Source organism: Centruroides vittatus, unplaced genomic scaffold (assembly GCF_030686945.1).
Source record: "Centruroides vittatus isolate TY-2023 unplaced genomic scaffold, ASM3068694v2 contig_378, whole genome shotgun sequence".
Classification (NCBI taxonomy): domain Eukaryota; kingdom Metazoa; phylum Arthropoda; class Arachnida; order Scorpiones; family Buthidae; genus Centruroides; species Centruroides vittatus.
Genome location: NW_027122199.1, coordinates 75,611 through 101,795, shown reverse-complemented (window position 1 = coordinate 101,795; position 26,185 = coordinate 75,611). Strand labels below are relative to the sequence as shown.

The 26,185-nt window shown below is 32.1% G+C and overlaps 3 protein-coding genes across 4 annotated transcripts in view; 1 reads left to right on the top strand and 2 right to left on the bottom strand.

The window, feature by feature from the left end:
• The window catches only part of Sfxn1-3 (Sideroflexin-1-3), a 30,046-nt gene extending 20,032 nt beyond the window's left edge, over window positions 1-10,014 (bottom strand). Inside the window, exon 1 of one of the 2 annotated variants that reach the window (XM_067270803.1) lies at window positions 9,942-10,014. The gene's annotated coding sequence lies outside the window, so the exon portion shown is untranslated. Of the gene's footprint in view, window positions 1-2,618; window positions 2,871-9,941 lie in introns of those variants that run through there. The other variant, XM_067270802.1, reaches the window with a different exon arrangement.
• Window positions 10,015-11,218: 1,204 nt separating this feature from the next.
• On the bottom strand, window positions 11,219-17,040 carry LOC136975703 (tetratricopeptide repeat protein 21B-like). The gene is made up of 2 exons (XM_067270801.1): window positions 12,915-17,040; window positions 11,219-11,320 (listed from the first exon to the last, which is right to left on the bottom strand). The coding sequence occupies exon 1, from the start codon at window positions 16,885-16,887 to the stop codon at window positions 12,949-12,951; it is 3,939 nt and encodes a 1,312-aa protein (XP_067126902.1). The 5' UTR covers window positions 16,888-17,040; the 3' UTR covers window positions 11,219-11,320; window positions 12,915-12,948.
• A 579-nt stretch (window positions 17,041-17,619) lies between these two features.
• Window positions 17,620-24,799, top strand: LOC136975702 (protein C-mannosyl-transferase DPY19L3-like). The gene is made up of 2 exons (XM_067270800.1): window positions 17,620-19,548; window positions 23,361-24,799. The coding sequence occupies exons 1-2, from the start codon at window positions 17,737-17,739 to the stop codon at window positions 23,694-23,696; spliced, it is 2,148 nt and encodes a 715-aa protein (XP_067126901.1). The 5' UTR covers window positions 17,620-17,736; the 3' UTR covers window positions 23,697-24,799.
• Window positions 24,800-26,185: the final 1,386 nt, after the last annotated feature.

The following is a 26,185-nucleotide window of genomic DNA, read 5'->3' as shown; positions in this document are numbered from 1 at the left end:
TAAATTTATAACAATATTTGCAAGAACTTTGTTTCATAGTAATTTCACAATTTCCACGAAATTCCTGGACAAAATTAATAGTTCATCTGGACAGTGAGTCAATTCCCGGACTGTCCGGGTGAAAACCGGACGGGTGGTAACACTAACTCAGAGGTTTGTGAATTTTAAAATAATATTTATGAATCAAAGTTTAGAATCATTCCGTTAAAATGTAAAATAACAATGACTGATAAAGTTTATAGTATAAACTCTAACATTTAGGTAAATGGAATAAATTATTAAATTATTTTTATAAGGATGAACTAGCCCCTATGGTTAATCTGCTAAATTAATTAATCCTTTCTACCTTTAACTGTGAGTAAAACTAAAAGAGTTCGGGTAGTTGCATTTCTCAACTTAACTCACTGTTAATTAAAGGTGCATTTTACTAATTTACCTAAATTATGGTGAAGTTGATTGCAGTCGCTTTCTTGTTTACACTGTTGGATCAACAACATACTTTATAATGCCCTTGGATTTTAACATATTGGGAAATTTTAATAAATCTTACAAAAGATGAGATTATATAATAACTGAACATGAATAAACTGAATTTTAACAGCTGCATATGAACTGCGAAGGACACTTAGCCCGTTCAACATAATAAAAAAACATTTGCTTTCTTATAAAATTGTGCTGGTTGAAATTGATTTCATGCACTTTGTTTAATAATAACTGAATTTCAAATATTATGAAAAAACTGACAAATTAACTGAACAGAAAGATACTCAATGAAAAATGTTTTTTGGCTTTTTCAGTCTTTAATGACATTTTTATACCTTACAAAATGGGTAAAATAATTAGAAACATCTTGATAAACTTTGTTTGCTAATTTTTTCAATTTTAGAAGCAAAAGTATTGAAATTTCAAAAATTTTCATACAAATAATTATCTACAAAATCAAAATAGTGAATGGTAAATCAATTTCATTGATAACAGCAACTAAAGTTGTTATCAAACTAATGATATATATCAGATAAATTAATACAATATCACCGTATTAAGTAATAATCACTATTAAGGAAATTTGTGTTCTTTCAATAAAAATGGAGCAGCCAGCTATATGTACAATTTCAAACATAATTATATATTTATAAAAATAAGCAAGACATGAATTATTACTTAAGCAATCGTATCTTTGGTATTTTTGTGAAATTCATTATATCAGCTGAATTAATCGATGCATCTTTAACAATGGGTGAAATTTAAATAATGCTAACATTTTCAACCTGGTTATATATGGACAGGTTTCAACCTTCAGGTCTGGGCAGTTGAAAGTGAAATGTATTCCACTTTCTACTGTCAAGAGCATTCCAATTTCCATTTCTAAACATGTCTTCTTAACTACATTGAAACATTATTGTTACCTCCAACAATGAGTGAAGTTTGAGTGAGTCCTTTCCTTTGCCTGCAATTCGAAATTAGTTTGATTTTGGGGCCACCCTAGGCCCCCAAAATCAGACTAATTTAACTCTTCCACAAACCAGGCAAGTATATGAAATAACAAACACATAAACCTTAAGTTTCGCTCAGCAGGACGGCAAAAAAATTAACACACTTAAATATTTTCCTCAGCTCATTCCTTCTTCAACTAGCGAAGCAATTTCATCAACCCAAAGCGGGTCTTAAAAGTAGACCGAAAGCATCAGTTTTTAACTAACCTTACCCACCAAGAGAAACATAAGGTTAGTGTGTTCTTTATTTTGTTAAAGGTACACCAATCTAAGTAACCACAGTAGCTAGTTCACCATTATTGATTCATAATATCATTACATGTATTATATGAAAAAATAAATGTTTATACATCATGAATAGGATACAATTACATTTCTGAATGAGACAGAGCTGTAGACCATACCCATAGCAACAAAAAAGTCAAAAAACCATACCTATACACACAACCCTCGGCGAGATACAGGTGATCGAGAATCACGACTAGACTACCACATTTAACTATTTAGCCATGTGATTATGCCAGCTCTGATTAGCCGAAGTGGAGTACTCAACGTTAGGAAGCTTTAGGGGGTATGGAGCTCACTCCAACCCCCAATGAGTGCTTCACGCCTCACCTCGACCAATACCGAGCCAAGAATAGGCAGTACACAAGTGCACAGTAAACACCAACTTTTGGAAGCAAATATTCCACTTGCAAGTACGGTTTCATTGACTTTTTCGTTCATACAGTGGGTTTTACAATTCCGAGATAGAAAACCCCTCATTTAGAGTTCACATCTTAGCAATTAACATAAAATTTAACATATGGTGCCATGCATTGAAGAAATGTTATCTATTCCAATCAAATATCAACTTAATACCTTAAGATAATAATAGTAAACCACATTCATACCACAATTCACTATATTATTTTCAATATTGTCGAATAGACCAGTCAAATAACCTAACTCACAAGGTTAAGGAACTCAATCAAGAGTTTAATGCTGAAAAATAGGTCAAATACTTACCTTACGGAATTACACCTAATAAATGCTTTAGTGTATTTGATAATAACAAACTTAAATGACTTATTATATTATATAACAGGCCTCAATCTGATAAAAAGAAATATACAATTTACTTACCACCAAAAAAACCACTGAAAGAGGAGGGGGAGGTTTCACTTTCTGTTTAGATTTTGAAAGTTTAAAGCATTTCCAGCTTGTAATTCCGTGTTTATAATAATAAATAACAACTATACTTTCGATTCGTCGGCCGATATTTATCAGGCCATACCAGTTTATCCGCCTATTTCTAACGTTAAAAAATGTATTAGTGAAGCAGACGACCTTTGCTTGCAACGACGCTCGGAGGTTTTAACCCCGTTTTTGGTGGGAGGTTTATTATTATTATTATTTTATTTATTTTTTTATCATTAATTAATATAAAGAATAGGAATTATTTTATATTGAATTTATTATTACTTTATTAAAGTATATATTAATATGGCTTTATATATTTTTTATTTTGTAATTTCAGATGACGGAGGAATTTATTGATTTATTAACGGGACGGTCCGACCCGCGTTGGGTCGTTTCGTTGTTTGTTTGTATACAGAAACGCGACACGTGGGCAATATGTCGAGGGAAACTTTTATAAAATCCGGAAAATTCAATGTGACGAAGTGCGAAACCACCACCAAACTATCCGTGTTCGGTAGTTTTATCCACTCGGCTACCGGTGGGCCAATGGGGTTGATTAGATGGATGAACAATGAAAAAAACAATGCAAAGATGTCACTCGTGTTATAGATAAAGATCAAATCTAAAACCGGATTACGAGACTGTAGACTGGTACCTTAACACATTATCATCACTTTTTGGACTATTTTTGCTTTATGGGCACTAAGGGTTTTATCCATTACCTCGATCACCTCCATTGTGGGCTCGACCAAGCCCACAATGGAGGTGATCGAGTGGTGAGGGAAAGACCCGACATACCCTAAACCTATGGCTCATGAATAATTCCTGGAGTTGTTTACCGCCGGGATTCGGTCCCTGGTACCCCAAACCGGCAGACTTATAAAACATAAAAAGCGTTTAACGACACGAAACACATTATGCGTGATATATAATTTTATAATTTATATAAATTTGTGTTAGGTTTAAAATTATCTTTATTAATTTCAAAACTCGGGCGGCTTTTTAAAAAACATCGATTGCGGAATTACAGTACAAAATAAATTTTTAATTCCTATTTTGTTTGAAGTTTTCCTTTCTATTGAAAATTTATCTTCAACAAACATCATTTCAATGCTTATCAACGTAAAAAAAAAGAATAAAATAAACAGAGATAATCTGATTTTCAAAGAAAAACGAGTGTAATTCATTTATTTAAAATTAAAAATTAAATGTTGCGTTCTGTTATCTTGTTTTCAACAGAGATGGAATAGCAACACGATTTCAACATTGCAAATATCTTCTTTATTACTGTTAACTTCTTTTACAGCTTAACGAATCACAAATATCAGATTTATCAGATGCTACTTTTTACATTCAAATCTCATTCATTGCACCATGAAATTATGTATAATCTAAGTAGCTCGATATAAAATGCAGCTGATCTTTAGTGTTTGTATAACGTCTGCATAACTGTATTTGTATACTTATTGACAAGGTCCTTTTTTTAAACTTTTTCTGCCCTACGAACAGAGGACCTTTTTTAAGAAGTATCATTTTATTTGTTTGTCCAGACTCACAATGGAGTGGCCGAACGATAAGGGATGGGGCCCAACATATTGGACAGACCACCCCCAAAAATTATTTGGGTTTTGCAACCCATTCAGATTCTATCCTGGGTCCTAGAGTGATAGACTGCTATCTTAATTGTTTGTCATCCAGCCGCATATTGGTAGGATAACAAAGAAATGAAAGCTGGAGATTTTCAAGCCCAGGAAAAATCCTGGGCTTGAAAATTTGGCATTCATGGTGGTACCTACCACAATATATTAATGTTATTTTTACTAGGAAAAAAATAAAACCTTTAAGACCTGCTTTTTATTAATAAAGAAACGTTCTATGTATGTTATAATATCTACACTGGAGAACAGTACAGTTTCACGTACCTAAAAGCCTTTTACCAGTGTGCGTATCATCACTCTAAAACAATTAGTTACAAACGTTTTCGTTGACGTCATCGGGATGGGACAACGTTCCGGATCGTATTTCTTCACAACTTAGAATTGAAGTGCATTCCGTTAGGGGATCGTTACCTGAAGAAGAACTGTTAAGGTTCGAAAACGTTTGTAACTAATTGGTTTAGAGTGATGATACGCACACCGGTAAAAAGCTTTCAGGTACGTGAAACATTCTATGTATTTCATTTGTAAAAAAATGAAAAAGAAAAGAAGCCCACTAAGAAGCAAAGCCCATACTAGCTTCATCAGCCCTGCTTATTAACTTGCTGAACTTTCCACGTGGCAATAAATAATACTTCTAGCAGTTACTAAAAAACAGATACCACTCATTTTATAATGCAATCCAATATTCATGCATATATCCAAATATTGAGAAATATGCTTTTATTGCTATTGCAATATTCATATGTATAACTGATAAAAATGCATACAAAATAGTATGTTGCTGAATCAGAACTTAGTAATAATTACATGATATATCATAAAATCAAATGAAAAATTGGTTAAAAACCAGTTTATATACTGTAAAAAATTTCTGTCTCAATGAGTATATTCCAGTAGGAATCGAACAGTGTATTAGCGAACCACAATGTACTAAAATGTGTTCCGATAGTCACCGAGTTCGTCAGTGCGGCAACTGATACGTATCTCGGTCATCAGGCTGTAGATACAATGGGCTCTAAAAGTCTGCAAATGTCAATAAAGCACCATTTATTTCCAACTTGTTAAAGTGCCAGATGTTCTAGTAAAAGTTTATTAAACAGTTCACCATGCATTGATTGTGCTAATACCAATGCACACTGGAATGTACCCAATGATTCTCAAAAACTGATGAAGTGTATTGTCCGTATGATGTTTGGTTAAAAAACAAAAAGAAATAGATCTTTGTACACAGCTAAGAAGAAATAACACAAGAAGGAAATAATATTTTACTCAACTTTAATCAATTGTATTTTTACTACTCTCTCTCTGCATGGCATATCAGAAATCCTGACGATGAGCACCTGGTGCAGGTTAATAAGTGGTTAGTAAGGCGCCAAGGTGTATCCTGGGGAAGTTACAACCAGAGTGGTTCCCCGTTGCCTTCTCTGGCGTGTGATGTTACACAAGGGGAAATGCCTTCTGGGAGGTCTTTTAAAGAAAACTGCCCCTATTCAGGTGTTACAAACATGGAGAAAACCCGGAAAACTCCACGTGGCCAGCCCATCCGAGCGTGGCGCAAACCCGCGACCAAACTCCCAGTGTTTAGCAACAGAACCACTCAGCCACTGGTGGTCATTTTTACTAGTGTATACAATTAATTTTTTACTTGTGTTTTATTAGCGATCTAAATTGTTATTCCTAACGTAAATATAATCTTTGGTCAACGATTTGGTTGAGAAAGATCACCACGTTATGTATATACACCAGAAATTCTGCTTAGAGTCGTATATGCTTGCTGTTTGGACTGATGAGGGACCATGAGTCCAAAAGGTACTTCCAATACAAATAAAGTGTATACTTTTGAACTTGATCTCTGACTCTGTTTCATCGCTTAACCTACAAGGTGTGATAAGTTTTTGCAATTAGCCAACTTTGGATTACACCAGGAAGGAGGAAAAACACATAGAAACAGATCTATTGTGCTAAGAATCTAAATTAATGAAAAACATTTTTATTGTTCAGCTGGACATTAATCATATCACATTTTTATTAATTTTATGGACTGTTTTTGTTTTAACTAGATAAAAACAGCATTTATCTTCATTATCACGTAACCAAGTTTGTTTTAGTTTTAAGGATTTTTAGGACTTTTTTTTTAATTTTACCATTATAGACATTACCTTGAATATGTTTGGAATAAATAATCTGATATTTTTAACAAAATTATTAAAGTTAAGGGTTAACTCAACAGAATAAAGTTTCCCCTTCCTTTGTTTTGTTACAAAATGGTGAATATTTTAATATAAAAGAAAAGACAAACATTTATTTTTACACGAATATTTTTCTTGTAATTTAAATTTTAATATTAAAAAATTCTCTAAGAGAAGCATTTAAATTGCCTTATTGTTATGGAAATGAAATCTACATTTTAATAGAGAAGAATTTATGGGATATTTTTTGCATTCTTTCAAATTCCAAGCAAGTATTTATTTGAAAAAATTCAAATTAAATATCATGTAAATTAAGAAAAAGGAACTAAATCATTGAACAAAACAAAAAAATTCCGTAAAGGCTTGTATTTTTAAAAGTAAATAAACAATTTATATAACTTGTAATAAAAACAAAGAAAAAAAATATTTACTATAGGAATAAATATGAAAACGTAGGTAAATACTAATACAAGAATAAACATTTTATACGAATGTATTTATTTATGTATTAGAACTGTCATATTTATTACTGTTAATGCTATTTAACAGCGATTAAAAGTTTGAAGAAATGCAAAAATTTTTACCTGGTTAATGAACCGTCTTTAGATTTAATCAATTTAATCATTTTGCCTGAAGATGGCCCATTAACTGGGTCAAAAATATTTGTTTAACAACTGTTAACAATATATTGTTTGCTTTTTGTATGTAATTACTGTATATAGCAGTGCAATTAAATCTGATATGGTGACATTTCAGGACATGCCGTGTCAGGAAGTTTCTTTTGTATAGGTGCGTGTGTTGCGTATTAGTTCTGAGTATAAAAAGGAACATAAGTTTTGAATGTCATTCTTAATCTTCATATAAAATAGAAGAGGAAAAAAAGAATGTCATACTTATCGGGTACGACAGCCATCAGCTTACTGAACTGTGCATTTCTCGCAAAGGAATTTTACGATTGTAAGAATACATTGAGTCCGTAGCTCTCAGGCGAATAATCACTCAATTTGTGTAGTTCAACTTAATTGAGAGCATAAATCTGTCACTTTACAAGTTGTTAAAGATGTTACCACAGCTTTATTGAATAGCCAATAAATAATGTTGGCAGTAATGCATGAATTGTCACAGCGGTTGGTGCATCTTATGGCACAGTTAGTACATTGTTATCTACATAATCGGCAGCTGCTTGCCGCCGATAGAGAAACCTGACCAACTCTTTGCATTAATTTTTCATGCCAGAATAGAGATAGATATGTTGTAGCTATGGAAGATGCTTTGAGTGATGAGACACATTTTCACCCAGAACAGTAAATACCCATATTTGACAATAGAAAACTCATTTTCCAGCACATTTTACTTGGTTATAGTTACAGTCCTGTTATTCACAGCCACATTTATTCTTGACCATTTTTTTCAACAAATATAGTCCCAATGAGCTTGTCATAGAGCATATGACATCCCAAAGATACCAAGGAAACAGTGTTGAGTAGATGATGCTCAATGCTTTTGTTGCATCTTAATTGCAACACTAACAAAGCCTTGAGTCAACCACTTTCACACACGATGACATCACTCTGCATACCAGACACTGGACGCAGCAGTTTGTTACATTTTACTGATAACAAACTGTCTGACTATCTTCAGATCTTCATATCTTATTCAATTTTTGGTTGAGGGAACACTTTAAAAGTGTGATTTATCAAGGACATATTACAAATTTGGAAGCTGTGAAAGACTGCATGTGAAATGCATCAGAGTCAATTATTGTTGGCTATTGAACACACTGTTCACTACCTTCAGAATGGGAATCACATTGAGCAGCATCCTTTGCATCACTAAGCTTTCTGTGTAGCATGATGGTATAAATAAAATGATTGTTGCTTGCAGTGACAAAAGTGCCATAGTGGTGAGTTTTGGTACTAATTTGTTTTTTGTGGAGGAACACTTTAAAAGTGTGATTTATCAAGGACATATTACAAATTTGGAAGCTGTGAAAGACTGCATGTGAAATGCATCAGAGTCAATTATTGTTGTCTATTGAACACACTGTTCACTACCTTCAGAATGGGAACCACATTGAGCAGCATCCTTTGCATCACTAAGCTTTCTGTATAGCATGATGGTATAAATAAAATGATTGTTGCTTGCAGTGACAAAAGTGCCATAGTGGTGAGTTTTGGTACTAATTTGTTTTTTGTGGAGGTGTCCTTTGTATGTCCTGAAATGTCACCTTAGCAGATTTGATTCCATTTGGACTATTAAATAAATGTACAGAGTGACTTTTAATTCATTCAAAACTTTAATAACTTTTCAAATATATGAGATAAAAAGAAAATTCAAAAAGCATATTATATAGAATTTAGTGCCATTTAATGAATTAGGTTTATAAAATGACTACCTTTGCTCACAATAATAGTTTTTAATTGATTTTTGAAACATTCAATAGTGATAATAAAAGTCTTTCTTGGAATTACCATTATTTCATTTTTTATTGTGTCTATCGCCCCTTGTAAGAGCATTGTAATATACTCTATCATTAAGATAGCCCCATAAAAAGAAATCATGTGCATTTAAGTCAGGGCTATAAGGCAGCCACTCCATGCTGCCACGAGCATAATTTTCATAATCTAATCTGATTACCGGTACATGCTTCTCAAACATGCCGTAAAGGCTTTCGAACACCTGTTTTGTGTGATGGCGCCTTACATAAACTAAGCACAATGATGTTTATGCCCAATAAGCATTTTGGGATAAAACTTCTTTTCCAATAATTCAACATATGCAGCAGAAGTAATGTTCTTTTCGAAGAAGAATGGTCCAATAACTCCGATAGCACACCAATTGCCAATTACCAAGATTTTTGATAATGATTCTTTACAGAGAGTGCTACCAATTTGAAAATGACTGTTGACATTAATCAATCATTGACATTAAAAATGTAAACGTTGTAGTATATAGTACTTTTTGAATTTTATTTCTATCTCATTCAGGTGAAAAGTTATTAAAGTTTTGCATGAATTAAAAATTATCCTGTACTTTAATTACAATCATTCAGTACAAAAGTTATATATTAATTTTATATATTCTACAAAATCGATTTTAAGAAGAAATTTTGAAGTATCTGAATAAAATTTTTCCCCTTATTAATAACAGAAAATCTCGTGAAATATATATAATCGTGTGATTAGAAATGTCTTTAAAAAATTCCGACGTAAATTTTCATTTACGACAGAGTGTTTAAATACTAAACGTTATGTTTGATTCTAACATATGAATACTTTTATGTAACAAAATCAAAGATTAAATGCAATAGTGATAAGTAGATTCTGATGAATATATTTTTCATTGTCACATTTGTTTTATGCTTAATCCTACCTCTCTTCTGTCTCTTCTTTGTCATCTCTTAAATCAAATTTTTCTACCTCTTGTATTTTTTCTGCTCGGATCGATTTCTTGTTCTATATCTTCTCTTTTGATCTCGTTATAGAACAACTGCTTCCGATCTTCCTTTTATTTGACTTCTTTCTGTCCAATCTCCTCATCCTTCTCTAGCAAAATTGAATAATTAGAAGAGACCAGTAACTTTTCCAATAATTAAAATTTTGATAACATTATTGTATTTTACGTTAGAAATTACTGTTTATGAAAGAATATCCAAATATAAATTATAAAAATTTCAATCTTGAAAGTTTTTCATATTGGTTAGTTACATAATTTTTAAATCAGAAAAATGCTTTTCTAATTAGGAAGTAGGTGAAGGATAGGAATAGCTCAAAAATTAATAATATTTGAATAACTAATAAGAATCTGTTATTAAGATGCGCAAGACAATTGTATTGCGAATGATCTGATAAACCATATTTGCCATTGTAAACACTTTTAAAAACAATATTTTGAAGAAGTTCGAACAAATAAATTTTAATTCTTTCTGTCAATGGGGAGAGCTTAAGCCCCCCCTGTAGTCCATCGTTCGTACCTGTCACTGATATGGAAAATTACATAAATCCGTATGGGGAAATGAGACTGAAATGGCATAATCTCATCACGAAAACATGAGAAATAAGTGGAAAGAAGAGTTTCGCAGTTATCAATACAAGGAAAAATGTACAGAAAGACTAGTGTAGATAAAGGGATTGGGATTGTATAGCAGAAGACTGCAAAAGTTGAGACTGAATAATGATTATAATGGCAAATAGAGCAAAATACAGAAAACTCAATCACTGCAGCAGCCATATTTAAAGTGAGATTAATAATGGAAAAGGAGAATGACGTAAATGCATTATTTCAAAATCTGGAAATTAATTTAAATTCTGTTTTAAGCCCTTTACAACAGAATTAAAAAATAAGCAGATTTAAACTATTATAAAATTAACAGATATTGAAAATCTTAGTGTGTTATCCTGTAATCCTACTTACAATTTATATTAAGAAGTTGCATGTAGATGCTTCTCATCTTTAAGAAATTTGAAACAATTTCAATGAGTGCATTCCAGTATTTATTAAACAGTGTATCGGTGACCACGATATACTAAAACGTGTTTTGATATTCACTGATGAGTTCATTGGTGAAATAACTGATGCGCATCACACTCGTTTGGCTGTGGCGACAGAGCTCCAATGAAGCGATATAGCTGCCTCCAGTTATATTTATTAACATCATCTTTACTACTCAATATACTGCCAATATTGTTCTGTTTGCTTCTGCTTGTTAGGATGCCGGAAGTTCCAATAAAAGCTTATTAAACTGTTCACCAGTGCTTTGGTTTTGACTGAGACTGATGCATACTGGAATTTACCTAATCTATACACCGTCATAAAAAAACAAGACAAATAAAAATTAAGAAATGCTAGATCATCATTAACAGTATCACTGTAATATGGCATCCTTAGATTTTTTAAAATTAACTTATGAAAAAATTAAATCCACTTAATTCTGTTTTATTAAAAACAGATAATTTATTACATTAATAATATATTTGATAACATTTTTTAATATTGTGCCATTGCTGGAAAGATCTTATTAACTGTTTTACATATTGAGGCACACAAGTAGCCTCAAATAAAACGTTGACTCTGCTGTCGGATTGTTATTTTCCTCGTGTGCATGCGAAAGGACTAAGTGAAAAGACACATTTTTATGTATTGTCTACATAAGAATTTTCTTAAATTTTGTAAATTTAATAATTTCTTTCTGCATAAAATTCTCACTTAAAGAGGACCAACAAAACTATTTTGTCTATGCTATCATTTATTTTTGTGTAAAACATATGTTAAGTGATAAAAATTTAACTTTGTTTTAGTGAAATCTATGGTAAAGAAGTGAAAATTTACTTTCAATTGCTTTACTGATTTTACTCATATATTTATATGGCTTTTAGAGAAAACTGGGGACCACATTTTGTGAGATGAGATCCAAGCTACATTTCGGATTTCTTGAATTGCATCTCACCTCTGTCATTCCTTGGCTTTAATCTATACAGGGTGTCTGAAAAGTCACTGTACAGTAAGAAATCTGTTATGACATTAAATTTATACATATGGTATTGCCTACAAGACCTGTAAGTTTTCCATTCGGTACCAGTTGACCAGTATTGCATACAACTTACAGGTCTCGTACGCAATACTATACATATAACTTTAAGGTTATTTACAAATTTCTCACTGTACAGTAACCTTTTGGATACCATGTATATTCACAGCTTATTGTAAATTTTGGTAATACTGTATGTGATATTATTAGTAACGCTTCATAATGCTATTGTAAACACTTATTAATTCTATTAATAAGTTAAAATAATTATTGCATGAGATGCATATACAAGAAACGCATAATGTTGCTCAATTTTTTGTATTTGATATAGAAAATTGAGTGACAAGTGGCATTTCTTGTTAACTTCATAACTTGTTAACTTGAATTCTGTAATAAAATTCTTCTAATTATTAAATTAATTTGCTGCACTTCTATAATTCTATTGTGAAAATGTACTGAAAAATTATATCGCACTTAAATATAAAATAATTTTCTTTTATATTACATTTAATTTTAGGTTAATGTTACCTTAGGTAGCCAAGATGGCGGCTCGTCTCTAATTCCAGCAAGGAAACAGTGAGACACACGTTCTAACCTAACCTAACCTATTCTAATAAATTACCATAATTATTAGCAACCAAATTATTAGAATAGGTTAGATTAGGTTAGAACGTGCGTCCATTGTTTCCTTGCTGGAATTAGAGACGAGCTGCCATCTTGGCTACCTAAGGTAACATTAACCTAATTTGAATATAAGTTTTTAGCATGTAAATATTTTCGTTTTTAAATTGGATTGCTTTGTAATTATGGCTTAATTAAAAATATCTTTTAATTTTATTTTACAAATAAAATAAATTAGACTTACATAAAATATACTTAGACGAAAGTGCAAAAAATTGTTATATTCTTAAATTTGATCGTGACTTTTCTAAAATTTCTTTGCGGATTTTTGGATAATTTGGGTATTTAGCAAGAACCGCGAGGCACACGTCTATTGCATCGACGTAACGTTTAGCTTTCATGTAATTAAAAGCCAATTTATAACCAATTGTTGGATTGCTGTGATTACCCTGTTTCCATGTCATTTCATAATAATGAGCTGCATCCTTAAAGCTTTGTTCTTTCTCCATAATAAAGCCCATGTATTCATATGCTTTAGTGGACGATTTGTTATACTGCAAAATTCGTTTCAATAATTCCATGGACATGTCATATTTTCCAGATTGTATGAAGATATCAGCCAAGAGTAACCAACACTTTTCCAGATATTCTGCATCGGTAAAATTCCAAGTATTTTTGGCTACTCGTTTTAACTGATTACGAGCACGAGGAGTTTGCTTAAGAATCATATAAGCAGTTGCCATTCCGAGAACTAATCCAACATGTTCTTTGTCTTTCTCTTCAGATGCAATCTGCATTAAATTGTTCAAGGCAATTTCAGCATCGTGTTTTTGTTTCCTAGCTAACAGAACAAAGTTGCTCATAATGCGGTAATCCAAGTTAGAGTATCCAGTCTTTGATTTCAGTTCATTTAAGAGTTTTTCTGCCGTTCTCACTGCAGCTTCTTGTGAATCAATTTCATCGTAATCAGCAGTATTTGATTCAAATGTTTCTCCACCTAGAGTCTCGTTATCTGGGTTTACACAAATTTCAATCATATGATATGTAGCAATTTGTCCCCACTCGGAATCATATCGAGCTTTGTTGAAGCACTTCATGGCACCAGTAGTATTTCCAATGTACCATTCATATAAACCTTTACAATAGTGAAAGCCAGGATCCATCGATGATCTAAATGAAAATTGTTCCGCTTTATTTAAATATTGTGGTACGTCTTCTAATTTACCCAATCTTCGCACGCATTCAACGTATCTTGCAAGAGCAGAATAATAATTTGGTTTTCTATCTAAAAGCTGCTGAAAATGAAACATTGCTGATTCTAAGTCTGTTTTCCTGAACATTAAATCAGCCATCATTAATGTAGCACCATCATTTTCCTTATCATTTTTTAAAATGGTAGTGCAGTATTGACGCGCTGCTTCTAAATTATTAGCTGACATCTCCAATTTTGCTAATGCTAGTAAAAGTTCTGTATTATCATTATCATAAGCTAAAGCTTCTTTATAATATTTCATTGCCTGATTAAAATCTTTTTTACTAGACCAATGTTCAGCTAACTGATGGCAGATTTTTATGATCAGTTGTTTCTGTTCCGTAACCGTATCTGGCTGTTCAACTGTTGCACGACGCATGACCCTAGTCTGCACCTCCCAAGCTCTTTGTAAATAAGGAATTGCTCGGTCTTCTGCTTTAGTACTCTGATGAATCTGAGCTAACAATAAGAGAAATTTAGCTTCCCATTCTAACCAAGACAAATCATTAGACTGTTGTTCAGTTTCTAATATATTAGTAATTATATCTTGTGCTTCTTTGTATCGCTTCATACGAAATAAAAGATGAGCAAGATCATGTCGTAACATAATTTGACCACTTGTTTTTATTGCTGCTTTATAATATGTTACAGCTTTTTCATAATGATGAGTTTTTATTAGAGCTTGCCCAATTTTTCTAGCAAGGACACTGTCTCTAGGATTTTTTTTCAGTGCTTGTTCATAAACTTCAATTGCTCTTTCTGGCTCCTGAATATTCATATAAGCATCACCTAACATTAAGTAAGATTGAACGGTAGGAAATTTCTCTACAACTTCTCTATAACAACTAGCAAACAATCTTCTATCTTTACGATGATTTAAATAAATATCAGCCATTTTTTCTCTTGCTTGTAAATAATATGGTTGATCTGATCCAATATTTCTCAAGACATTCAAAGCTAATTCTACATCACCTCTAGCTAATGCAAGATCAGCATTTGCAACAGTTATTCTTACTTCTTCAGGTGTACCATGAAATTCATTAATAGCATCTTGCATAATTTTTGCAGCTTCATGTTGTTGATCCAGCTGTCGATGCGTATCAGCTATTTCTAAGTATAGTGATACTTTGTCGTTAACGCTGATTTCTTGTTTTGGCTTTTTCTTATTAGCACTTGTTGCTTTAATTCCTGCAACAATCATACCAGCTTGAAGTGTTTTTAAAGCTTCTTCAAACTGCTTCTGTTCTTTCTGAATTCGTGCTTTAATCAAATGAAACTGGATATGATCACGAATTTCAAAATTATAGCTTAAAGCAACTTCCAAAGCCTGGTTTGCACTTTGAAAATTTCCTTGATGCAATAAGATTTGTGCCAAGAGTAGGCGAGCATCTGAGAAAGAAGCATCTTGCTCCAGGCAACGTTGCAGTATTCCCTGGGCTGCTGGGATGTCTCCTGCTAAGTATTTTAACTTCCCTAAGAGAAAAGATGCTTTTTGTAAACCAGGACAAACAGATATGACAGAATGCAAAATACTTTGACAGCGTTTTAAAGCTGGAGGCATTGGTTGACCAGAAGTAATGGGCTGATCTGGGACATAATGCAAATAAATATCTAAAATTAACAGAAGAAAATCTGGATCAAGAAATTCAAAATAGCTAAAACTAAATGGCATTCTTTCAGTAATAGAAAGATGCTTATCTACGCATTCATTTAAATATCCCATTACTTCTTCAGGATTTTTTCCTTCTTTCTGAGATATAAATCCACTTAAAAATAACATCTCCGGTGTTAAACCTGTTGATTTATGTATCTCTTTTAAAAGTTCTAATTGTTGGCTAGCTGCTTCTATTTGCCCTTCTAATATTTGACAATGTATCACGCCTAATAATGCATCAACACTACTCTCATCTAACTTACTTGCATTACGATAGAATTTCATAGATTCTCGAAGTTTCCCTTGAAACAAGCATTGATGTCCCAATTCTGTAACATAATCGGCATTTAAAGTATCAAGATCGGCTGCCTTTTCTGCTAACGCGTAAGTGTGCTGTAATATTTTATTTTGTCTGCCGCAGATTTTGGAAAACAATCGAGCGCTTTCGTAACGAAGAAGAGCATTTTTCGGTTCAGAAACATCAAATATACGAAGCAATTCTATTAATTTCTCAGCTGCTTGATTTTGATCGCCTTCTCTACATAGGGAATAAAGTATAAGATAACGCTGAGCTTCGATATTGTTTTTCTCTTGACTTAATATTCTATTAGCAGAATCAAGAGCTTGATCCCAATCCTTCATGCTTAACTGAATCTTCATTTTCTCAATAAGGGCAGGAACGAATCTAGGAAAGATAACGACCGCTTGATTTAATATTTCCAGGGCTTTAGCTAAATTTCCATCCTTTTCTAGGCATTTACTTCTACCAAATAAAGCATCCGGATCATTTCCGGCTCTTTCAAAATAGCTGATTATATTTAAAGTAGCTTTTCCTTTAGTGAGTGCAATCTCTATCCATCCTTTCATTAATAACCCTTCTTTTGAGTTTGGCGCAATCTTTAACATTCGATCGATGTAGTCTTTAGCTTTGTCGTGCCGCCTGGCAAACGAAAGGAAGACTCCGGCGTAATACAAGCCTTTATCGCTCGCTTGTTTGCGTTTTTCCTTTAATTTATTATCGAGGTGATTGACCGCTTCTCTGTCGACCACTTTGCATTTTCTATGCGCGTAAATCATCGCAAGTACGCTTCCAAGAATGACATCATTGTTATCTTGAATAGAATCTAATTCTCTTATTCCTTCTTGAACTCTTTCTTCAAGGACTAGAGATAAACCATAATAAAATCTATAAACTGCATCTCCAGGGTATTTCTTTAATCCATTTAAGGCAGCTTGTTCCATTGCATGATAAAACTTTTCTCTAGCATAATAATGAATTCTTGCTTGTAAGATACTTTCAGATTCACTCATTTTTCATCAAAACTTCATTACTGGGGAAAGGGATCTTACAAACTCAAAAATTCTCAAATGTAACTACTAAAATCATAAAACGTAATTCGATAGGATAATACGATCGAAACGGAAATAAATGAACCAATAAAATTAAATATAACAAAAGTTCGATATTTTGGTTGCTAGGAGACAGAAAGGTAAACAAAATGTCTCCTAAGGTAAGTTTATTATAATTTTTGAAGATTATTTATTAAAAGTTTAAGTTATTTTTAAGTTTAAATAATTCCCAAATAATAATAACTTAAATTTAAAACATATTATCGTTATATTTTTTAATTACATAATTTTTATAAATAGTTTAATTCAATTTTTTAAAAGGTTATTTAACTAATTATTGCGTATATTATTATGTAAAATATTATTTAAAAAATATTTAATATAATTATTAAAGTTTTAAAATTTTATTTAAAAAACGAATTAATTTCTTTCAATTGGTCCATTTTAAAAATGTAATTAAATGTTGACCAATGGCTACTTACGTAACATTAAAAACAAGTAGTTTCGGATAAAATTATAAATAAATCAATTCGGTTTAATTAAATATTACTATTATATTATTTTATGAGAGATAAATTAATAAATAATAAATTTTAAGATGTTTAATAAAATGTAGTTTTTAATATTTTTATTAATATTAGTAATATTATTGGTCGAGCATAATCACGTGCGTTTTCGCTTTTACGAGAAGCATCACAGGAAGAAATGTGACGAATTTGCGGGAACGTCAGCTGTTAAGTTATTTTTTTTAACGATGTCGAAGGAAAATATAGTTTATTGACGTATATTTTAAGTTAAATGTGAGCAAGTATGTCAGATAATCTACGTAGAAGAAAGGTATCGCAGCAACAGAGTGGAGAGATTGTAGAAGAAACACAAACCAGTGAATCTCAGCCAAACAAAAAAGATAAACAACCAAAAAGTTTTAGCTTAATTCATTATGTATACACAAGTTTAAGTTTTGTCTGTTTGGTAATCATCTGTAGGCAATATTCCTTATACCTGGAGACACTCCACGAGAATGATTTATGGTTTTCTAATATAAAAGAAGTAGAAAGAGAGATATCATTTCGTACAGAACAAGGTTTATATTATTCCTATTACAAGCAGTTGGTCCAATCAAAAAATTTCGAAGAGGGGCTCTTTCACCTGACCCACGACCGTATTACCGAACATGGAAGAACCGTAAACGTTATGGAGAAATTTAATCTGTATCCGGAAATATTTCTGGCCATCTTGTATAAAATTTACGGTTCGGATTCTTACGTCAAGCCGATATTCTTTTACGTTAAGTCGGTGTTTTACTTGCACGGTTTCGGCTTGGCCATGCTGTGTCTCTGCACGTGGTTTATGACGCAGTCGTGGCCGCTGACTATCTTGACTTCTTTTTTTTACGTTATGAATAAACAAGATGCTACTAGAGTCTATTTTACTATACCGCTTCGAGAAAGTTTCGCCTTGCCGTTTTTATACGCTCAGATATTATCTATACTTATTTTTTTGAAACGCTTCAAGTACGGTAGATTCGTAGCTCATTGGAGTGTACTTCAGTTTACATTCTTATTTTCTTTGTGCTGGCAATTTTCTCAGTTCGTTCTTCTACTTCAAGCTGTCGTATTGCACGTTTTAGTATTGTTTGGGCTCGTAAAATTTCACATTCACGCGAGGATCCTTATCATATTCTTAATTTCGTTAATGCTAACTATTTTTGTACAGTTCAATCAGAAAATGCTCATCGGTTCTTTAATATTAAGTTTCATTCCGATTTCTATAACGTCTTTATACATCAATGAATTCTCTTTCAACTTTGTATCCAAGAAAATTGCATTTATTTTACATTTAATTACTGTGTTTAGTAGTACACTTTTTCTTAACAAATTAATTAAGTTTGTTTTGAAAATAGATTCAGATGAACATATTTTTAAATTTTTAAAAGTGAGATTGTTACAGGAGACGACGAGTGACTTCGAAACAAAATTATATATCTGTAACTCAGGATTTAATATAATCGATACCGATGCCTATTGGAGAATGACAAGAAATTTTGTACTTCCTCTCTATGTTTTTCATGTCGTAGTTATTGGAATTGCTGGAATATGTTATCTATTGGAAGATAAGGATGATACGACGTCTAAATCTTCCTTTCGTAACCTGAGGTATCGTTGGTCGCAGTGGATTCGAAACAATGTTGATATCGTATTTTTAACAGGTTTCAGTGTATTGTTAGGTATAATGGCAGCTTTTACTCTTAGAATGAAGTTTCTTTGGGTACCGTTTGTTTGTGCTCTTGCACCCCTCACGTTATCGAAAGTAGGTCTTTGGGGCAATTTTCGTCAAAAATCGACATTCGTCGGCATAGCTTCGACTGTGATTCAGTTTGTCATTTTGGGTATAGTCGCGTATCAGTTGCATTTATCCGTTCTGACCGAATTAACAGATCTAAAGGAATTTTGGGATCCTGATACAGTTCAATTGATGGAATGGATCAAAGATAACACTTCACCATCTGCAGCATTTTCAGGAAGTATGCAACTTTTAGCTGGAGTAAAATTATGTACTGGACGTCCTATAACTAATCATCCTCATTTCGAAGATAAATGGTTAAGGAATAGAACTGAACAGGTAAATCATTTTAAGTTGATTAAATATTGATTTATACAAGTAGATTCTGAGTAACTAAATATTTTTACATTTTGTCAATTCATTTTTGGAGTAATTAATTTTCTATACAGTTTATAAATGGAGAAATACTTCAAGTTTGGTTAATGTTACCCTTGGTGCCAAGATGGCAGCTTGTCTCTGATTCCAGCAAGGAAACAGTGGGATGCACGTTCTAACCTAACCTAATCTATTCTAATAAATTACCATAATTATTAGCAACCAAATTATTAGAATAGGTTAGGTTAGGTTAGAACGTGCGTCCCACTGTTTTCTTGCTAGAATCAGAGACGAGCTGCCATCTTGGCATCAAGAGTAGCATTAACCTAATTTTTATCCCAAACAAGAAATGATATGCTCTACAATTTATTCTTGAATCAATAATTTAAACCAGAACACATTAATTTCTTATATCTTAATAAACAAATAACTAAATTATAAATCGTGATATGTAAATCATATACGAAGCCAAAAATATCGCCACACTGAAAGAACGGCCGTGATTGTACAAATGCAGCTCTGAATGTGGTGGTTAGACCTTTATTGGGGCTATAGACCATGCCTGTAAGAGTAAAAAAATAAAGGAACCTATGATCTACATGTGATCCTTCGTGAGGTATATCCCCCTGAATATCACCCAACATGATTGGCTTAACAGAATGCAAAGCATCGCTTCAATCATGCCTTGGAAATAGCAGGTACAATGGTGTTGTATTTTATGAGCTTTTAGTCATCTCTAGTAAAGTACTCATGTCAGCACGGTGTACAGTTCTAATAAGGTCCCAACTGCCTCGTTCGGAGTGGCATTTGTACCTCTTTTGTAATATCAGATGCTTCTGCTTCGACATACTTGAACTGCTGAAACCATTTGTATATTTTTTTTAATGGAATCAGGTTTTTGAGAATAGTTCATTGTATTATACATTCATGCATTAACTAAACTGACGCTTATCTTAAAATTGTTTTATTTGAGCAGAAAATAAATGGTTTGAAGTTTAAAATTGCTTAAAGAATGTACTTATGTACAGTATTCCTTACGTTCATTTAAAAAGATAATTTTGGTAGGTTTCTTGTAAGACAGATGTTTTATTGTTTAAATTGTATAGAAGACAGCTAGAAATTGTTTAAGATAAGGAAGAGCAGTTTACTTTTTTTTTGGACTTTAAAGCTTATCTTTAGGTAGTTTACAATGTTATCAAGAGAAAAAAAATTGAAATTTAAAGGATTGATCATTCTTTGAGAAATAGAAATTGCAATTGTGGATATTCAGAGAGTCAAGAAACCTTTTTAAGCAGCAAAAATAGTTTAATTATGAATGTTTTTGGCCATTTTTAAAGGTTGTCTTCAGGTAAAATACAAAATAAAATAAAGCAAAAAATGGAATACAGTAAAATCTGTCCAAAACAGAACCTGAATAAAAACAGAAGAAACCTGTGTAAATGGGAAAAATTTTTCAAACGGAGCAATTTTCTATGTTAAAAAAAAATCTTTTCAAAAGGAAACGTGCTAAACCAGAAATTTCTGAATGCAAGTAAGTATAGTAGATTAAATCTCCAACTTCATAATTTAATTAATTTCTGGAAAACTGTCATTAAATGTGAGCTATAATGAGTCAAACTGTTATTTATCTCAAGCTCATTGCCATAAATTGAAGTTGCGTTCTTGAAAATACAATTTAAATTATACAATAATGCACCAAGAAGTCCGAAAGAATAGAGTTACAAAGCTACAAACTTAGTGATGTCAAGTTTCTCTTTCTTATTGTATTATTTACACTTGAGGTGTGGCAATGACCAAATTTTCAGGCAACAGCTAGGAGAGAAGAAATCCTGTTTGACTATGTTGAAAGATGACACGTTCTACTAACTAAAACGATTAATGTCATGCCAGTGGGATGAAACTGAATAGATTTAGCACAGTTTGAAATTTGACGTTTATAATTCGATACCTTGTTGACGTACTGGTAGCATTACGATAATATAAATAATATGCACAATAAATAACTGCACAGAAATGGGAAACTAGATGAGTTTTGCTCGAATTTTGGTAATTGTACATTTGATTTTTTATTACTGAATGGTAATTATAACCCATAGGTAGTGTTTGCACTATCAGTCAAGAATTAACTCTATTGAGAGTTATTGAGAACATCATGTAATATTAATTTCTACATTAAAAAGAATTAAAATATTGCAAACGCTCCATGTTCCGATAGTTACTTGGTAGATAATTCCTGAAAATTGTGTAAATTAGGAATACACGAAGCGACTTTATATTATACAGTAAAACCTGAATAAAACAGAAACCTTCCTAAATGGAAAAAGTTTTGAAGAATGGAATGATTTTCTATGTTTAAGAAAGAAAAACCTGTTCAAAAAGGAAACCCGACGAGATATTCGATACCGTACAATTCCAGCTTACGCAGGTTCTACCGTATATTTCAATATGGAGTGTTCCAGAAAATTCACTCATGTAAGTGCTGAATAGTACTAATCATTATAAAAAAAAAATAGATTGAAATGAGTTAATTATATTGATTATCTAGGAATGGGAGAGAGTTGAAGGGGAGTAGAAAAGGAAAACAGTAGTGACATCATGGATACGTAGAAGCAGCTAAATAAACAAACCAGTGGTATATTTCATTTCGTATATAATGGACTATGTCATTAGTTTGTTTGCTTAGCTGCTTGTTGCCTAGCTGCATTTCATTCTTTTTAATGTAGCCGAGTTTGCTGGGAATTATTATTGACGTGTATTTAATGTTTTGCATCACCAAATTATTAGTGTTGAAAATAAAAAATAGAAAAGTTTAGCTGATTTTTTTTTAAACTTAGATTCAGAATGGCATATTTGCTTTTTTTTTTTATAACAATACTTTTTTTACTAGGACAAAATAAAACAGGTTATGCAGCTTATTCCCAGCATCCATCTATGTCATAATCTCTAACATCCACGAAATGTAGACGGCAATTTTTCAGATGCTGGGGGAGTTGGGGAATAAGCAAATCCATAGATTATCAGTTTTCTTACATAAACTGACATCACTACAAAATCTAATCTAGAGGACAGATGGTAAAAATCCAATTGATAGGATCCATATCCAGTGTTCTTGAAAGGAATAAAATCTTCGGAAAGACCTACCTGTTAGAGCTAGGACTTCTAGGCATTAAAAATCATATAAATTGTTATAAAAATCTTTACTTATATGATTTTTATAACTATACTTTGTATGATTTTTAGTGTCTGGATGTCTTAGCTTTAGTCATGAGTCAGGCTAGATGTGTTTTGGAATGATAATCAGAACAAAAGCGAAATGGACCTACAAAATGTAATGGGAGATAAAGCAAATCTGAGAAGTGGTTAAGGATTATATGCAGCACCGTAACTAACCTTTTATGCGCCCGGTGCGAGCTTCTGTAACTAAGCCTCAAAACTTGGTCCAGGTCATTTCTACACCCCCCCCCGGGTCTGCGCCTTGTGCCTGGGCACCACTGGCACCGCCCTAGTTACGGCACTGATTATATGAGTGAATTTGAAGGATAATTTCAGAGTTAGAAGGACTGATGTGTTGGGAAAACTATAAGCAGAGAGGCTTCTTGAATGGAATCATTTGATATACTTATACTACTACATTGTTTTGTTTTAGCTTTCCATTAAGAATGTGTGTGTATTCAGTATCTTTATTATATTTTAAGATAATAACTGAAGTGTAATGAATAATTAGAATAAAAGTAAAATTTTAAAATGTAATCAGTATTCTGATTTGATTTATATAGGTTTACCAAATGTATGCTCACCGACCAGCAGAAGATGTATATAAGATACTACACGATATTGGTGCAAGCTATATTATTTTGGAAGACAGCATTTGCCTGTCACCGCGTCGCAAAGGATGCAGTCTACCCGAAATTATGGATCTGCACAACGCACAAATTCATTCAAACGCGGATGCCAAGGCGGTTCCGTTATTCTGTGATGCCATCAGACACATGAAGCCACCGTATTCTACCTATTTCAAGCTAGTATTTCAAAACAAGACTTTCCGTCTGTACAGGTTATTGAACGCCGTCGAGAGACAAAGCTTTCGAACTATACCGTCGTTTAACATGTGATATATATAATATAAAGAAGATAATTATTTAATTAATATAAATACAATTATTCTTCAGATTTTAGTTTCCTTTAGAGAAGAGATACATATTTACATTTGTGTACGGAACGACCGTGTATACCAATTGACATTTGCCATGTCTTTTTTTGTTTTTAAATCAATATTATTTAATGGTTTTTGATTAATTCAACTTAATTTCAAGGTACACAAAATGTAAACGCAGTTAACACGTGAGTATATTTGCAATTTTTTTGTTTTAGAATCTATTTTTTAACGACAGAATCTAAGTTGAAGTCGAAATCTGAGAGCGTTTTTACTTTTATGCTTTGTGATAATTTTTAACTGTTACAAATTTACACAACTTTTGTTTTATTTTCATCGAAATTTAATATATTGCTATTATTTTATTTTCGTCTTTATAATAAAATATATTCTTTAAGAATTTTAATAATTACAATTGCTCAAAATTACAAGACTATTTATTCAGTCTGTCTGTCATTTTGATGAAAGTACTGTATAAAATATAGTGTTTAAAATCATTTTTTTGAATTCTTTGTATAAATTGAATGACAGTTTATTGATTTTTTTAATGTTTAGTAGTGAATTTTATAGCTTTTGGGTTAATGTTACCCTTGGTGCCAAAATGGCGGCTCGTCTGATTCCAGCAAGGAAACAGTGGGACGCGCGTTCTAACCTAACCTAACCTATTCTAATAATTTGGTTGCTAATAATTATGGTAATTTATTAGAATAGGGTTAGGTTAGAACGTGTGTCCCGCTGTTTCCTTGCTGGAATCAGAGACGAGCCACCATCTTGGCACCAAAGGTAACATTAATCAGCTTTTGTTATTGTAATTTTCACTGCAAATGTAATTTGTTGAAAGCCTAATACATTTTGTGCTCACAAAGTGAATATTTCTGTTACATGGGAAGATAAATTGTCAGTATTTTTTGTAATAAATGTATTTTTCAAATGTTAGCTTTCATAAACTCTCATTCATTTATTGAATCATTCTATGGTTATTTTATGACTGTTTTGAACAAAACTGGATCAAGTTATATGCTGTGTAAAGTAATAAATTAAAAATAGTAATTTATTCTTTAATTAAGGCTGTCTGTTTCAATTGCTAATTATTAAAAATTATACAAATATAAACATATCTAAGCCTGATAGTTAAAGTCAAATGATTGTTGGATTAGATCGAGCTATATTACTGTTACCATTAATAATTAAATGCTAAGTAATTTGGGTAGGTGTTAGGGACCATCTCTCATTAAATACAATAGTTCTGGAAGCGAAGATCAGATAATTGGCAATACGTCTGCATGGTAAGTAGCAATTGTGGGTTTGAGTCCTGCTCTGGGTAATTGGGTAATTGTTTTCTTCCAGAACCTTGTAAATTAATTTAAAAATTCAGATGATTCAGAATTTTTCTATATATATATATATAAATTTGGTCTATCAGAAAGTTTTGTTTTCTATATACAGTAGAGTCCCGTATAACACGCGGGATTCGTTACGCATTATAGGAAATCGTGTTATCGAAACCTGCATTATCACACAATTTATGAAAGTTTAAACCTTGGCCTATAAGTTGGAAAAAAATCGTATACCTCTGATCGACAAAATTTGAGGGTTGTTGCTTGCTTTATTTGCGCGGGACTCTACTGTATTATGACTACTGTTTAAATCAAATACAAAAGGAAACTAAGCATACCACTCTACAGTTCCGTTACATTTGACATAACTTTTTCCAGTGATCTACTAATGATTAGATTCCTGAAGAAAAAAATTTTACAAATTAATATCGAAGTTATTTGTGTATTGTCATTACAATCATATAAACTTGCAAACAGTAATGTCCATGGAAATTGTATCACCTATGTTATAAAGGATATAGATAAAAATATTCCAACAGGCTATTTTGCTTCTGCTCTATATTAGCTAAATACAAGTGCATGAGATTTTAATCTTTTCAACTATATACTCTCTTTCAAATAGCCCGTTACTGATTAACTATACTCTCTTGCACTTATAATATGTAGCAGAAGTGAGGTATAACCTGTTGTAATGTTTTTGTCTATATCGTGTAATTTGTAATAATAATAATAATGTAAATAATATAGAGAGGAAACCACAAATAATAAACTAAAATGAAATTTATTATGTACCATATTCTTACTGTTTATTACACTGTACTGTTAAATGAGCACTATTGCAAGGGACAATAGACTTTTTAGTGTGTGTTGCATAAGAAATATTACACAGTTTGTGTGCTTGCTTTTTGTTCTCAGTACTAGAACTAATAGTATTTTCTAGCAGGTCTAAAATACTTTATTGTCCTATTCCTGGCATGGCATATTCATTTGTTTATTTCCTAACCAGCTTTACATTTTCCAGTTTTTCCATGTTCATCTCCTTTGTAACAAATGCACAGTTGTGATTAATCTTTGGCATTTGAGCAAAAATTATGGATTTTTTAAATGGTGT